This window comes from Varanus komodoensis, unplaced genomic scaffold (genome assembly GCF_004798865.1).
Source record: "Varanus komodoensis strain SLA01 unplaced genomic scaffold, ASM479886v1 scaffold15, whole genome shotgun sequence".
In the NCBI taxonomy this organism is placed as follows: Eukaryota; Metazoa; Chordata; class Lepidosauria; order Squamata; family Varanidae; genus Varanus; species Varanus komodoensis.
The window spans coordinates 2,204,192-2,220,889 of NW_025335440.1; the positions used below are offsets into that span (position 1 = coordinate 2,204,192).

The 16,698-nt window shown below is 49.8% G+C and overlaps 1 protein-coding gene across 1 annotated transcript in view; it reads right to left on the reverse strand.

The window, feature by feature from the left end:
• LOC123020788 (CUB and sushi domain-containing protein 2-like) overlaps positions 1 to 16,698 on the reverse strand; it is a 429,441-nt gene that overhangs the window by 111,420 nt on the left and 301,323 nt on the right. The window contains exons 20-23 of the mRNA XM_044424965.1: positions 7,338 to 7,532; positions 6,347 to 6,463; positions 2,465 to 2,578; positions 1,833 to 1,928 (exon numbers count right to left, since the gene is read on the reverse strand). Of these exons, the coding sequence (XP_044280900.1) occupies positions 1,833 to 1,928; positions 2,465 to 2,578; positions 6,347 to 6,463; positions 7,338 to 7,532 (522 nt within the window). The remainder of the gene's footprint in view (positions 1 to 1,832; positions 1,929 to 2,464; positions 2,579 to 6,346; positions 6,464 to 7,337; positions 7,533 to 16,698) is intronic.

Sequence of the window (16,698 nt, forward strand, 5' to 3'; positions counted from 1 at the left end):
CCAGGGGGAAACTATTCTTCAGAGCAAAACTGTCAGAAGAATAAAAAAAAAAAGCAATGCTTTGACTGAAAGCTGGAAAGGCACTCTGCACATGGCCAGAGGAAGCCTACTCAACACCCTCCCCACATGAGATATGAAATGCTGGAGACAGGGCAGCTCCTCAGGAAGAGCTGGGCAGTTGCGGCTGAAGCATCCCAAGCCCGCTGCTCTCCTGCTGGGCTGCTGCACCCAGAGGGCCTCCCTGGCTCCAGGGACGGGTCCCTCCGAGCAAGGCGCCGAGGGCAGGAGCGAAGCCCACAAGGGCGGGCGCTTGGGCGTGCTGCCAGCAGGGGGGACAAGGGGGAGAATAAGGGTGGAGGCCACAGGGTGGGCGAGGCAGCTGCCCCTGCCTGGATGAGCAGATGCGCCCTGGCCGGGAGGGAAGCCACGCACCCTGCCTCCCCCCAGCTCAGCCCAGAGTGCCTCGCTCGGGGACTTGGCAGCTCCTGCTCAGTGGGACGGCGGGTGATGCACGGAGGCATCCTCATCAGTGAGCACACGTCTCGCTCCTGTGGCCTGCAGCCAGGGTCAGTGAGGCATGGCCCCCAGTGCTGGGGAGACGGTTGGCGGTGGTGCAAGACAGCGCCTTGCAGGCTCTGGGCTTGTAAAGCAGGGAGGATGGGTGCACGCAAAGACCCTCTGGATATCTTTTGCCTGAAAAGCCAATGGATATTTCAAATGACAATAAAAAGCAGGGCCTGAAACAGAGGCTGCAGCTAGTCATGCCCTCTTCCAGAATTCTCCTTCCACCCCACCCTCATTCTGGGGCCACTGAGCATGCCCAATCCTCATCAGTCTGGCTGGGGTGGGTGGGTGGTCTTTTACATCCCCCTTCTTTTCATGGAAGGGACTTATAATGCCCTGCTCAGTGCAGACTCCACAGTAAAGCATCCCTGACAGAGGGCTATCCGGCTGCATCCTGAACGTTTCTCATGTGGGACAGCCCAGGACCTCCCTAGGGAATTGGTTCCATCGCTGTGCTTCTCGAACAGTCAGGCAGTTCCTCTTGATGTCTACCAGGAATCTGGCTTCCTGCAACTGGAGCCCATTATTCTGCGCCCTGCCCTTTGGGATGCACAGCGTTGGGTATGTCTGCAGACCTTGCAGTTCCCAGGAGCCTGCTGTAGCCCCCCCCCCCCGCACTCCTCCACAGCGGCCCTGGTGGCACGCACCAGCTGAGAGCGAGCCACGAACACCGGATGCATCAACTTGCCGTTGGTGGTGTGGAGCGCCGGGAGAAATAGGCAGAAATGCACCAGCGTTCTAGTGCTGAGCCCAGTGACACAGTGGTCAATTTTGATGTGTACGAGTCCGGCGTGGCAGAACACACGTCAGGCCCCGCAAGGAGATCCCTAAATCCAGGGCTCACCAAAGCAGTTCTAACAGTTCAAAAGGAGGCCCTTTGTAAAGTGAATGTGACCTGATCGATCCCGTTGGGAAAATCTCTTCCCCGCTCCAGTCACCACGAGAACTGCAGCGAAGGTCAGAGGGAGCAGGAATTCTGATGGAGGGATTCGGCTGGGGAGAGACGACTTCAGCTTCCCTGCCAAAAGCAGTGCCTGAGCCCTGATGCCATTGCACCGACGGAGGAGTCCAGACAAGCCCCAGGCTTCCGTGCAAACGTGTTGCAAAGCTGAGTTTCAGTCAGGCTCTTTTTCAGTCCGCGAGATCTGTGCCACCCCCTTTGACCTACTTCCAGAGTGGTCCTGCCCTGTTGCCCCCCACAGCAGCCCCACGCCGCCTCCCACTGGCTTGCCAACATTCATCCGTGCTCTCCCAGGCCCTCTGCCTACCTTGGTAGACAAAGTGGAAGCCTTTGGCAGTGGCTTGGCCTTTGGCACTGAACTTGATCAGTATTTGGTTGCTGGTGGCCAGAGGCAAGGATTCGCCTAAAGGAGGAGAGGAACAAAAGCAGCTGGGCAGCAAGATGCGAGAACAAGGAAACATCACTGATTTCTTCCGCTGTTTATTAAGCATTCAGGCTGCCAATTGTCAAAATTCTCTGGTGGCACACATGTAGATTCCAAATATGAGATACAAACACTAGAACAGGGGTGAGAACAGTGTATACATAAGCCCAGGAAAACCCAGGAGCAACGTTCCAATGAAGGTCCTGCCTGGAGCTGAAGTAAAACCAAGGCAGCAGACCAAGACAGTGAGAAGATCTAAAGCCGTTCTTAAATCTTAGGTTCTTTCAAGGCTTTCCTTGGCTCTGAAAGGGGCCAGGCGAGGCTTTCTGGGGAGCACACTGCATAGATGGAAATCGCAGCTGCCAGGGTGAGGTCCTTCTCTGAGGAGATGTCCTCCAGAAGGGCATGACACGGAAGCCGGTCACCCAGGCTCCTTTTAGAAAAGCACTTGAGAAACTATTCCTTTCCTGGGAGCATCTCCAAGTAAAGCATGGAAGAGAAGAACTTTTCCTTACCTGTGTGAGAGCCGGAGAGGGAGCCGAGGAGACGGGAATGCTGGTTGGGGCCATCGTGCACCTCGATGATGTCGTGGAGAGCCGTCTGGAAGAAGGCAAACTGACCGAACACGACTGTCAAAGAAGCACACCAAGGGGGAAATGGCATCATCAGAGGAAGGTTAACGGCCACATGTTTATCATGACCCCTTCTGGAAGCGGCTCCAGTTCGGTTTTCTTCGCAGAAATGGAGAGAACGTGGGGCCACTGAGAAACTTGAAGGAGGTTTCAGCACAGCTGGATATATCCTCAGTGAAGCAGGACTTTGAAGTTCAAAGGCAACCCCCCCCCCACACACACAAAAGGACAGCCTAAGGAGGAACGTACTCAGTAGTCTCAAGGAACACAGAAAGCTAAACATCCTTGCAGGCTAGGGTATCAGAGGAAGGAGATGTCTGGGAGTCTTGAACAAGCAACGGGCAGCCTTATACTGCAACCTTTTTTGCAGGTCTCATTTGTCAGCAACGCTATTTAATATCTTACCCACAACGCTAAGCCAGCTGTTGTCTTGTCTCTCTCTCTGTCTGTAGCGCACATTTGCAGATAATGCACACTAGCGAAGGCAAGGCAAATCTGAGGAACTGTGAACATTTCCTGAGAATTGTGTTCCTGCTCGTGTTTGTTTATTTGTTTGTTTGTTTAGAATGTTTGTATGCTGCCCCACTGCTTATAGCCTCGGGACGGCTCACATAAACAAATAAACATAATACAAATACAATTAAAAACCTCAGAAACACCCTGGCTGAACAATCAAAACCTATAGATATTAAGTGTTCTTAAAATATGTTTTAAATAAAAAGGTCTTAGCCTGGCGCCGAAAAACAAATAGCGGTGGCGCCAGGCAGACCTCTCTGGGGAGCGCATTCCATAGGTGGGGCGCCACGGCAGAGAAGGCCCTCCTCCGGGTATTTTGCCTCCTGATGTCTTTCATGGAGGGCTCCCGGAGGAGGGCCTCTGCTGCCGATCTCAAGGGGCGGGAGGGCAAATATGGAAGCAGGCGTTCCTTTAGGTATCATGTTTGTGTCCACTGTTGCAAATGGGGCCACTTTGTGAACAGGAGCAACTCTTTGGTGCCCCTCATGCCTGCCCTGCACCTGTACTTGCCCTTCCAGTGACTTCAGAGATGGCTGGTACTGACCAGCTTCCTAGGGAAGGGAAGGATGAATGCAAGAGTTGTGGGAAAAGTCCTCTGAGTGCCACGGAGGGTGGTATTAAAAGCAATGGGGTAGGTTGTGGGCCAGCACTGGCTCCCCACGAGGCACCAACTGATTGGCAGCCGCTCAGCGGCAAAACCAGCTGGTACCCAGTAAACCATAGCTGGCCTTGGGACACATCACACGTCAGCAAAGCTTAGCTTCAGTGCAGCAATATAGTTAACTTCGACATGTGTTTGTGTGTGTGTTGGGGATGGGGAAGGAACAATTGCAAAAGCACTGAGATAGCTTTCTTTTACATTTCTCTTGTTGATTCTGAACATACATGTACCATTTTTGACAACTTGGGTGAAGTCTTTTTTTCCCCAAAAGAGAACTTCAGATAGCTAATTACTTATTTTTGAAACTCAACATTAAGGAAACTAAGATCATGGTATCTGGTCCTATCACTTCCTGGCAAAGAGATGGGGAAGAAATGGAGGTTGTGACAGATTTTATTTTCCTGGGCTCCAAGATCACCGCAGATGGGGACTGCAGCCAAGAAATTAAAATATGCTTGCAAACTGGGTAAATTAAAAAATAATTATTAAAATAAAATAATTTTAAAATATTTTTAAAATAAAAAATAAAACCAAGAGTAGGGTAGGGTAGAGTAGAGTAGAGTAGAGTAGAGTAGAGTAGAGTAGAGTAGACAACCTAGATGGAGCAAATTTCTCACTCTGCAACGAGCAACAGGAATCTTATCAATTTGAAGTCCTTGCCATGGTACAGCACCAACTTTATTATAAGGTTAGGTGCAGTCTGGAGAAAGATAACTTTTCTCCCTGCAGCTCTTTCCATTGAACAAACTTTTGATCATTCAAGAGGCAAAATTGGGAAGAACTCCCTAAGGCAAACACATAATTCATCCACTGTCACATAACGTGGTAATGGCTGCCAACTTAAAATGCCTTTAAAAAGAGATTAGGAAAATGGATGGAGTTTGATATGCCTTGTGGCTACCAGAATGTCAGGACAACCCGTGGCAGACGACTGCACAGCACTTTGGAGGAAGAGACCTGCTGTGTGTCCCATCCTGCTTTCTGGACACAAGTCATTGAACGAGGTGGACCTTGGATGACATGCACCAGGGCTTTTCTTACATCCTCATTTGTGAGTCTTGTCCCATGCGAAGGGGGGCAGAATTCGTGGCAAAATGCCCTCTGGCCCAGAGGCCACTGATAGGAGAAGGCCCAGAAGTGCAGACATTCCAGGCAGGAATGGAGGAATGGTGGGTGCTAAGCACTGAGCCTCAAGTCGAAATTCTGGGATCAGAGGCCCCACAGAAAAGGAAACTGGGCTGCATGGGAGCAGAGCTCATCTGAACATCAGGGCTTTTCAAAATGATGGCTTTAATTGTAAATATCTGGGAGACAAGCATATTCCCCCCCACCACTAGAAGTGAGAGGAAAAGAAATAACAGGGAGATCATTAGAACATTAAAAAGACAGTGGCTGAAGTTTTTGGGTTATTTGGGAGAGGGTGCGCATGTGTGTACTCAAAACATAGCAGCAGCTTTCAGCTTTGAAACCGCAAGGCTCAAATTCCTGTCATTGTCGTCACTTGTTTTTCACTTGCAAGATTGGTTATTTTCAACTCACAAATGCCCATTTGCAGATTCACAGGCACCTTGGCCTCTCACTAGGAAATTTCAATAGCAAAGCGCGTGGCAAGGCTTGTGAACTTGGCGAAATCAGCTATTGTGCTGAAATGCTGCAGGGAACCCACTTCTGATCTCCTCCCGATGCCAACAAAGCCAGTGTGGTGCAGTGGTGAAGAGCAAGGGACTGGGACTCAGGCGATCCGGGTTCGAGTCCCCGCTCGGCCATGGAGCCAAGCGGGTAACTCTGGGCCAGGCACAGACTCTCAGCCCAACCCACCTCACAGGGTTGTTGTTGTTGTGGGGATAAGATGGAGGAGGAGAATGAGGTAAGCTGCCTTGAGCCCTTTGTAGGAAAAAGGCAGGAGATAAATCGGGGAAAAACACAAAAACGAACAAAACAAAACACAAAGGAGGTCTCCAGAGGAGACTCCCAGTGGCCTGTGGCGCTTAGGACTTGCTCTGCAGATTGGACAGTCAGGAAGGAGCTACATCTGCTAAGCACTGGAGAGGACAAGGTCTCCTCTTCTCACACGAGTGGGATACACAAAGTTAGGCTCTGGAATCCCACCAGTACCACGTCCCCCCTGGCCATGGGGCTGCAAAATACAGGGGGAGCTTGGAGGCTCAGCAAAATAAGACAAGCTGTTTTCAACATATACTTAATATGCATAATGTATGCAAACCACAGCAATGGTTTTATTTTGAGAACCGAATTCAGGTTATCTTGACACACCTTTCAATTTTTGTCACTGCTCTCAAAACGCTGCTTTAGAGGAAACTGTCGGAGGGAATCTTTGGTGTTCTATTAATTTGCCTAGACAACAGGGTACTCTTAGATAAAGAGAAGCAGCAGCTTCTGGGGTACTATTAGAAGACAACACAATACCAAATAAACAAGCTGTTCTTTATCCTAATTTGACCATCCTGCAAGGCACCTTCTGGGTTTCCTGCTTCAAGCAACAGAGTATCATGGGCTGCCTCTGCTGAGTTAAACTGTAACTTTTAAGATCACCTAAAAATTGGAACTTGTGAACACCCAGAAAATACCATAGTCTTTGGGCACAACGATGAAATACAGGCACACTTGTCCACTGGTGTAGTTCCGGGGATAGTTTGGTGAAAGGACAACCCCGTCTGACCCGATGTATTGGCCTCCGCATGGTGCTGAAACAGATTAAGAAGAAGTGCCGTCAGGTTGCATGCCAATCCCCAGCGCTCTTCCCCATTTCCCTTCAGACAAGCCTCACAGCATCTCTTAATTCAGTGCGCAGCACGCAGTCGGCACACTGCAGTCTCTCATTAAGGAGACACAGACTTCTCCCTTAGCAGAACCGGCGCCTGATACATATTTCATCAGGAATACTGTGCCATCAACTGGAAGGGGTAACTCCTTAATATGCATTTTTCTACAGCCTCACTTTGCTCTCAAAAGGCAGGATTGTATAAGAAATGTGGGAACTGTGGGGTTTCTTGACCTGTGGGGCTTGGCACATGAGCATGTCCGTCTGAGTATGCTGTATCTGTGCACAACAGGGAAACCCACATCTGCCCGTTTTGGTTTCTCTTCATTTTTCTCAGGTTCAGTTTGTCACAATCTTTGAGCTAATTCTTTTCTTTTTTCAGATTCACGTGAAAATTTGCACATATGTTTGAGTGTACTTTCCTAATAGATGTATTTTGTTTGCTATTTTGAATAGTAGACACATTCTGGAAAGGAAATTAATGTGTAGCATTATTAATTATTATTTTTCACTAATACACACACTGTGTGTGCCCTTCCCATAACATAACTCAGGTTTTGATTAGAAGACTCTTTTGCAAAACTTCCCTGTTAGGGAAGCAGTTAGGGTTTTTTTTTAAGGATAACTGAATTTTGGTTTGGGTGCTGACTCAAAAAAAAAAAAAAAAAAAAGAAGAAGAAGAAGTGCAAAACTGGAAATTCTTTTCTGTTTGAACTCAATCGTGATTTCATTCCGGTACGCAGCACTGAACGACACTGACGCTCCTCCTTGGGGCAGTGGCCTTCTCCCCACCATACCTGTACACACCGGCCGTGGTTTATTCCACACAGGTTTCCCATCTCCTCCCATGATGCATGTCAAGGTAGACACCCCTTCAATCATGTAGCCACTGTCGCAGTGATATGTGATGGTGGATCCCAGTTTCAATTCGTTTCCAGCCCGAGTACCATTCTTAATCAAGCCAGGATCAAAGCAGGATTCCCTTGGGTTTTCTGCAACGAGATAATACTCAAAACGTTAATTAGATATGACCAGTTGTCACCTCTCCTTTGTATCCAGGCACTAAAGAAGTGTCTTAGACCGAGAAGATGTAGCTTCACGGGCCGATCACAGGCTTGGACGGAAGAAGGCATATAGGAGAAGCGAGATCCATGTTCAGGTACCTGATAAATGGCCCAAACTGGACACCGAGGCTGGGTTCACAGGACATGACAAGCCCTGGTACCTTTTCAGCTGCAGGGTCTTGCTGTGCCATCTGAACCGAGTGTGTCTCCCAGGGGATGGCTTACAAGCCACCCCAGCTAGCCCTGGCTTGTAGTGTCACCTGAGCCTGGACGACACTCCCAAGCCGCAGCCGACCCCAGAGGCTCCGGAATCCCTTCTCAAGAGGGATGGCAAGTGGTCGCCAAGTAGCCCTGGCCAACAGTGGCCAGCAAGGGGCGTCTGCTGGCAGCTTGCTCCCACGTGCCTTTGATCCTGGGACGGGGATGCTCCGAAGTGATCCCAGGCCTCCCAGCGTCAGCAGGGGTGCGTGAGGAAGCAACTGCCCCCACCCCCACCGCTGCTCGCTCAGTCTCCACTTGGGGCCTGGAGAGGCAGTGCCTGGCCAGCAGGGGAGTCCCTTGGCGTTGCCTCTTCTCCGGGAGAGCAAGGCAAGAGCTCCTCCCTGGGCACCTCCTCCCACTATGGCCTGTGGCCCCATTGCACCACCGGGATAATCAGAAGCCTCCAGTGAAGAGAAACAGGGAGACAATTCCGTTTGTCACTGCCCCTGTGAGGAGGCAGGGGGCTCAGCCCTTTCCGGGGGCCTTCCACAGAGCAGGGCCGAAGATGACAGGGCAAGGCTGGGAATCTGTGTGGGGAGAGCAACTCGCGAGAAGACCGCAGCCGGGAGACACGGGCGAGCGCACAGTTGTGCGGGATTGCCGACGGAGCAGGAACAGCTGGGCTGGGTGGAGTGGTGCAGGGGAGGGGGGCAGAGGAGGAGGGGGGTGAGCAAAGGGACGGAAGGGAGGCGAGACAGCGGAGACACACGTGTGGAGAGCGGGCAAGGCGGTCGCTGGCCAGCGAGCCAGCACCAACGGAGAGCGGAGACTGGGGAGCATTCTGGATTCTGGCGGGGCAATGCCCTTCGTTGCCATAGAGGCAGGAGGGGAGGGAGCCAGAGCAGGCCGGGCCAAGGCGCTGCGGGAAGCGAGCCGGTGACAGTGTAAGAGGCAAGAAAGACCCGGTGAGCGCACTGTCCTTCTGGTGTTGCTCTTCATGGAAAATCAAGGAAGAGGCAGCTTTCGCCGGCACCCCTCTCCTGACACAGTCACAGCCCCATACAAGCAGGAGGAGTTTCCATCTTGTGCCACAGTCCTCAAAATCACCCCCTTCGCTCTGATTAGCAGGAAGCCAGGCAACCCAGCACCCTTCCTTTCCCTGGGGGGCTGTGGCCAGGAGGGTGGGGAAGGGGGGGAGTCATCTCCCCGCTCTGCTGAGCAGGGGAGCAGGCTTTCCCCACCGTCCAGCTCCTCCACCCTGTGCGCCTGCCCGTTGTGGGAGGGCAGCGTTGCTTGTGAGCAAGCTCTCCCCCAGCATCGGCAGGGGTGGGGGATGACTGCCTGACTTGGGTGACCAACCAAGAGTCTTCATGCCAACCGCCAGTCACAGGATCTGATGTTGCGTTGCGGGTATTCTGCTTAAATCCCACCTTTCCCTTCAAAGGATCAAGACAAAGTGATCCTTCTCTCTATTTCATCCTCACAACAACAACTCTGTCAGGTAGGCTGGAGTGAGTGTGTGTAACTGGCCCAAAGTCACTCAGGTGGCTCCCTGGCTGAGTACAGGGACTAGAACCCAGAATGCCTGAGTCCTATGCTCCTAACCACTACACCACACTGTCTCTGTCCTCTTCGGTGGAAAAAAAGTTTGAGCCTTGAGCTCACACAGCTCCATGTCATGCACCTGGCTCACCCCCAGCCTCAGGCCGTCAGGTTCTGGGTTCAGAACCTCAGTCCCTGACAGAAACATGGGGAATCTGGTTGAAATGCACTTTATAGCAATGGCAAGGCTGAAAATGACTTTGCAGCAGCGACTATGAAGAATTTGAGCCTTTGTGAGGAATCACTCTGCTGAAAAATACCAAGGATACAAGGGAGAAGTGCTCTGCTTCCTTGTTCGGGTTCATTCCTATCTGTCCTGATTTTAACTACACTGCTTGCGTGTTTATGAAAAAGAGAATTCAGAGCTGCAGGAGAGGAAGAGATGGATTGGATGGACTCAGTGTGGGGATCCAGGAGCACTGGGGCTGGAGTCGAGTTAGAGGACAGTTCGTGGCTGATGGCTCCACCTTGAAGGAGAAAGGACCGCCCATGGTCTCCAGAAGGGCAAGTGGGCACCAGAACCCCCTGTGGACCATGGCAATGTGCTTGGCTTTGACTGACCAGAAGCAGGTGGCAGTTCCGATGAGGTGCCACAGAGGCCTGTCTGGGACCAACAGGGAGATCCGGGTTCAGTACGTGATGGGAAAAACGGTCATTTAGTTCTCAAGAGCAGCTGCTGGGGACAGACAGAGGGCTGTTACGGAGATCTGGGCTGACGGTTTCTGAATTTAGGCTGAACCCCACGGAGATCACGTTGGAGCTCACACAGCTAAGACTGCGCAATGGACAGGTTTTCTCTCAAAATATGCATCTGGGTTTGGAGGCGAGAATGCTGCAGAATCTTGAGGAGGTGCATAACCTGGTACACAGCTCAGCACCAGTCCTCAACTTAGTGCAAGCGGATTGGTAAGGCTGTATTGGAAGACACAAAAAGCAAATCCCTCAAGTATCTTTCCTCCTGATCTATGGTTTCTCCTCATAAGTCATCTCATAGACAGACCGACAACTCAGCCAAGATAAGGGAAAGAGAACTACAGGTAGTCATATAAAATGAAAATATTTTTGCACTTCTCTCCATGGCTCACCAATTCTTTAAACAAAATTAAGCAGGATATGATCCTATACATATGTATAGAATCCTACACAATGTGACATTCCCATCAAGCTTTTATCTGGCAAAACTTTCTTTTCTTTTCTTTTCTTTTCTTTTCTTTTCTTTTCTTTTCTTTTCTTTTCTTCCACCTCCTTTCTCATCTTTTTAAATGTGCACATGAAATGTAATGAGGGCCCTTGATTAAACCAGAGCTTTTGTAATTTGAAAATTGTTCATTAAAAGCAATCAAGCTTTTTATGGCATTTTATTTTAATTGTGAAAGGTGCAGCTCCAGGAAAAACAATCAGAAAATGTATCTAGGATTTTGATTTTATCGATTCTTTCTTTAAAATAAAATCTTCTCCAAAGATTCAGAGCCTAAGAGGTCCTCGTTATCTGTGAAAAGTAGAGCTTAATCCATTGGTCACTTTGTGTGTGGTGCGCTGCAGCTGAAGAGGGCAGACAGGTCTGGAATTTTTTCAGCTGGAACTGAGCTTCCAGATGCTACAAATCGAAAATGCTTCTGCTAAATGGGAAACATTTATTTTAGATTGGGGTTTCCTCAAGCATTTTGAACTTCTAAGTGTTTTGAACTTCGGTCTCTGAGCTAGTACCAGCAATCTATTCTGAGGTGGATGTGCCAAGATGGTTTCACCGAGTCATAATCGACCTGTTTCTGCATACAAGGAAATCTAATCACATTAGAAAAGAATACAATATTTTCTAGATGAGTCTCCAGAACCTACTGCTTTAATTCAGACTGCTTACAGAATCAAGATCAGATCTCTACACAAGTGTTCCTTTCCTTTCCTTTCCTTTCCTTTCCTTTCCTTTCCTTTCCTTTCCTTCCCTTCCCTTCCCTTCCCTTCCCTTCCCTTCCCTTCCCTTCCCTTCCCTTCCCTTCCCTTCCCTTCCCTTCCCTTCTTGCCTGTGCCAGCTTTCTCCTATATAACCTCTAGCTAGCACCAAGGTATAGTGAAGCAATGCAATAACTCTGTGCAGATCTTTGAGTTGCTTTTGATGCAAAACACAAACAAGAACCCTTTCCTTACCTCTAACCACAAAAGTGCTTGGAAAACAAAGCAATAATTCTACAGGATGCCACACCACCCAAAGTACCATAAACAATCATGAATGGCCAGCAGCAAATGCACAAAAACAGCCTTATCTGGAATGCTCCAAGGGCAGAATGATAGCCACTGCAGAACAGGGGCAGCTCCCAATATTGAATATAATAAACAATAATAATACGAGTTGACCTGGCCCGAAAAATAAAATAAATAAATAATATTAACAATTAAAATAACGTTTGAATAAAAAGGTCTTCGCCTGGCACCGAAAAACAAATAACGACGGCGCCAGGCGGACCTCTCTAGGGAGCGCATTCCATAGACTGGGCACCACCGCAGAGAAAGCCCTCCTCCGGGTACTCACCCTCCTAATGTCCTTCACGGAGGGTTCCCAGAGGAGGGCCTCTCCTGCTGATCTCAAGGGGTGGGCGGCCATATAGGGACGTAGGTGCTCCTTCAGGTAACCATGGAAGGCAAAGCAGTTTCGTGCCAAGTCAGACAATTGATCTGCCTAGCCAGTGTCTGTGCCAGCCTTCACCAACCTTCTCTAGCCTGGTGCCCCCCGAAAGTTTCAGCCTTCGCTCCACGAGAATTTGAGAGCTAGGAGTAGTACCAAGATGGGCCATTTTTGTTCCCAAACCAAACCACCTCAGGCAAGGCAAGGCAAAGGCTGCCAATGAAAGGGCTTTGTCTGGCTGAATGTTTCCCCAGGAGGTCTCCGCTGGAATGGCTTTCAGCTTTCAGCTTTCAGATCTCATTTTAGGCTTAAACATTCCTGCAGCAAGGCATAACTGCACATAACAGCCTTGACCTCTTGACTTTGGATTAGCTTGACAGTAGTTTGGCCTGTCAAATCAGCAGCATAACAACAGACAAACCAACCAACCAACCAACGATCCCCTTACTTTCAATGGATTTTAACTGACTTTAATTTTGTTTTGCTGGAGTTTTTCTGCTCAAACTTATGGCTTTCAGAAGAGGCTAAGATGACCTACACTTAACTTCCTTTTGTTCCTTTGTTTGGGGTCCAAATGTATCCCACAGCAAATTTGAGGGAGTTTTGTTCTCCAGGCATATTTTGGTTTATCGGTGGTGGGGCGGGGGGAGACCCAAAAAAGGTAGTAGGCTGAAATTTGGCAAGATTTATCAACCTGCTTTTGACAATGTCCTATAGGGATGAGATTGTAGGTCTAATTAAGTATTAGTTACACAACAAAATGTATGCCTGGGGTTGTCCAGGCACCCCATTATACATGATTAAGTTAAACTAGGAATGGGCATGTATGTCAAATTTGACCCCATCAGTGGTGTCTGCCTTTTCATTATCATGCGCATTCTATCCCAGTTCTGCACAGCGTTTTTCCCCACTGAGAAATTCACACATCTTGTTGTGCCCATTTTTCAAGTGCAGGCATCCATGGACCAAGAGTTCAAGGCCATACATTGTTTCTGTCTAACAAGGCCTAGGATTGCACTATCCGGCATGGTCAAGTGCACTTTCAGTGCAATGACCTTTACATAATTTTGGCAATATCTGCATGTTAATGAGTTCCACTTTCATTTTTTCCATGGATCGTTCCTTTAGCTCGGGCATGCATGGATTTTCTGCTTTCAGTGGCCCCGCAGCAGCGTGGGAGGCAAGTGTAACACTCAGCCATCCCCACGCTGTGCTGGGGGCACCAGAAGGAGATGGCGCTGCCGAACGAGGAGGGAGAACGGCCCTTAGGCAGAGCCTGCGACACAGAGAGGTTGCGTTGAGCAAGGCAGTGAATGAAAGGGGCCCAGTGGACACCAACACCCAGCAGCCGCAGGGAAAGGCCTCCTTTCTTGCCTGCAGCATTGACTTCCAACAAGGATGAACAGGAGTCGCTTTCCTCACGCTAAAGAAGCCCTCACCTCTTCAGGCTTCCTGTGGCCGTCCGCTGCCTTTTCTCGTCATTGTGACGAGCCGGGTGCCTTTCCTCTTGGGAGCAGCACTGGCTGCAGCTTGGCACTTGGCCTGCCACCCAGCTGCCAGGCACCCTAGCGGCACCCTGGCTCTGCAGCTCTGTGCTTTCCTTGAGACAAATGAAGCAGCAACCGCCTTCGCTGTGGGGAAAGAGTGGGACGAGGGACCCTGCTGACCGCCCTCACAAAAGACCCCTGCCCTTTGGACTTGGTATCTGCTCCGGGGGGCTTTTTCCTCTTTATGTACCTTTCACCCTCTCAACATCGAGCCAGAGAAGACTGCCCAATAGCGAAGGGAACATGTGCTCCTCTTTCTGCACCGCTCTCCCTTGATTTCATGATGTTCTGCCACATCATCTCCTTGCCCCATGTACTGAAATTAGGAGGATGATAGAGAGTTTCTCCTCAGTGAAAACAGAAGGAATCTTGAGAGAATGGGTTTCAAGGCTAATGCATGTCTTGGGAGAGGACTCCACGCCCCCGGCTTTAATCATCACCACCACCACCATGTTGCATTTATATTCTACCATTTTCCCTCAAGGAAAACCCAAGATGAGGAGAGGAATCCAAGATGGCCTCCATAGCTCCCTTCTACTCCATTTTTATGCCAACAACGACAAGCCTGTGAGGTAGGTTAGGCTGCGAGTGAGTGAGAGACTGCCCCAGAATGAGCTTCATTGCTGAGTGGGGACTAGCAACCAGATCTTCTGGGTCCCCATTCTATCTCGGTTTGGTCCTGTGACAGAGCGTAGGTCATGGGGCCCAGGTGTTTGCTTGCAGGTGGCTTATCTGAGAAACACGGCAGGGCAAAAAAGGAAGTTTGGGGAAGGGGGGCATGACTCCAGAGGGCCCGTGAGTTGTTGGCTTCTTTCTCACATCTTCATTCCTCCAGAGACTTAATTTCTGCCCATTGGATGTAGGACAGTGATGCAGCTCCAGGAGATTCAATCAGAGGAAACTGTTCTGGCCAATATACATCCATCTGGATTGGACTCCGAAGAGGTGAGGCATTTGGGGGTGCACCAAGCTTGCTTCTCGCGTGACATGGGCTTCAGTGAGCTGGTGCTGTGAGGAAAGGAGTGGGTGTGGGGCTGGCATTCCCCACCACGGCCAAGTCTGCTGCCCAAGGCTGCCACTTCGTGGCCTGTGCTAGACTTCCCCAAGGAGGACTGGCCACTTCCATTCCACATACCAGCACGCCAAGGAACCAAGCACCGATTCCGCCCTCTGTGCCACAGAAAGAGAGAGCAGCGTCACAGCCAGAGCCACTCCCGGTCTTGCTGACGATCCTCCCATCTCAAGCTGACACTTCAAGAACTCCTGCTCCCCCAAACCAGTTTCATTTGAAGAGCCAAGATTGTTTGAAATGCCTCCTGCCTCTTGTCGCTGTAGGCATGAATGCTGATTTCAGCCTCAAAGATGACGATAAGCCAGGTTTCGGGGGGAGCGTGAGGGTGGGCGGATTGCTGACAGCAGCTTTTGTGTGTTTCTCTGCATGCCAACTGAGAAGTGTTCCAAAGCCCTTGTGGCCAGGGACAATATTTGCATAAGGCTGATACCTTGAGACAGGTTGCATGTGGGCCTCTGGGCACCAGAATCCCAGTGCTGGCCAGACACAACAGGGCCTTCGGATTGCAAATTCACAGCCATCTCTGAATTTCTCCTGTGTTGCTCAGTGCCAGCCTGCCTGACAGGATGCCTGACTTGGAAAAGGCGGCTTTGCTCTGCCTTTCCTTCCCCTTTCTTCCCTCCATCTCTTCAGTTTGTGTAAGTTCAGCTTTTAGCAGTTTCTCTAGCTCAGACTCTCCAGCTTCCCTTTTCTTGCACAGCAAAGGTAATGAGCAAAGTTAAAACCTCATTCCTGGCTCCCAGCAGTTCAGCTCTGTGGGCGGCATATTGGCACAATTAGAGCCACAGGTGTGTTTGAGAGACACACAGACAAACGGGGAAGTGCCGCCATGCCTACCCTGCATGCAAAAGCTCAGAGAGCAGCACCAACGTAATGGGACTATTCTTTGTCAAACACAGAGGAGGGGGCAAACCGTGAGACCCAGAGGCAAGCTGAAAGGCAGACCCATTCTTTCTTATAGGGGATCACTGCAGTTTTAATTGGCTGAATGCAAATAATGGATCATTTGGTTTCTGCCCAGAGCATCTTATCGCCAAGCATGGAGATGGGGCAGGGTGCAAAGTGCGAGGCGGACGCTGCTGGGTCTAATGATGTCATGGGTGTCAGTCTCATGCTCGCTTTCCAATCTAAGTTCAGTTTAGCTCAGATTTTGGGGCAGTCCCTACTTCAGCCTGTTCCAAATGCCCTCTTTTTAAAGTTTTCATGAATGTGCAGAAAGAATTTTGCACCGATCACTCTGCCCCCCTGCATTTTTGGGTAGTATGCAAATCTTTGCAAGCATGTGTCCTAATGCTATGCCTTTTTAACACCCCTCCCCACCACTCTGCAATATGCACGTTTCTCTGCGTTTTTTAATGGCGTGCGCCATCGCAACATTTGGAAATGAGTGAATTTCAAAGGATAAGCAAGTTTCAGTTTCCAGCATGCTCAAAAGGGCAAAAGTGGGTAAATTCACCTTAACACGGGAACAGATTTCTTTCTTTCTTTCTCCCTACATAGTTAAAAGAAGGATAGCAACACCGGGCATATTGCAAACAAGCACTTTTGTTCAACTCCTTTTGACCGTGGAATAAGAAATCTTGCAAGCACCATAGTTTCTGGTGGGCAGATCTCTTGGTTTCATAGAGAAATACAGGACTTTCTGGACCTACACCAGTTTCATAATAATCCCTTCTTGGTGAGTGGTGGACAGATGTTCAGGGATCTCTGGAAGAGAATCTGCCACACCTCAAGCAAACTACCATTTCCACTATCCTTTTGAAGAAGCCCCTGATGACGAGTCAACTGGCACTGCTGGGGTGGTGGGGCAGGGGTGGAATCCCAGCTTGCTCACAGGGCAGAGGCCTGTGCTCCTGTTTGCAGGTCTGCAAAGCCAGACAGAAAAATGGAGGCTCCAAGCAGGACGAAAAAGAGAATGGTCACAGATGGGTGCAGGCTAGTGCTTCACAGCACAGTCAGCCTGTGGACGCTGCTGGCACAAGCGGTGGAGAAGACTACTGGTTCTGGTGGCTTCAAAAAGCGATTAGACCAATCCATGGGGAGTGGGGGGCT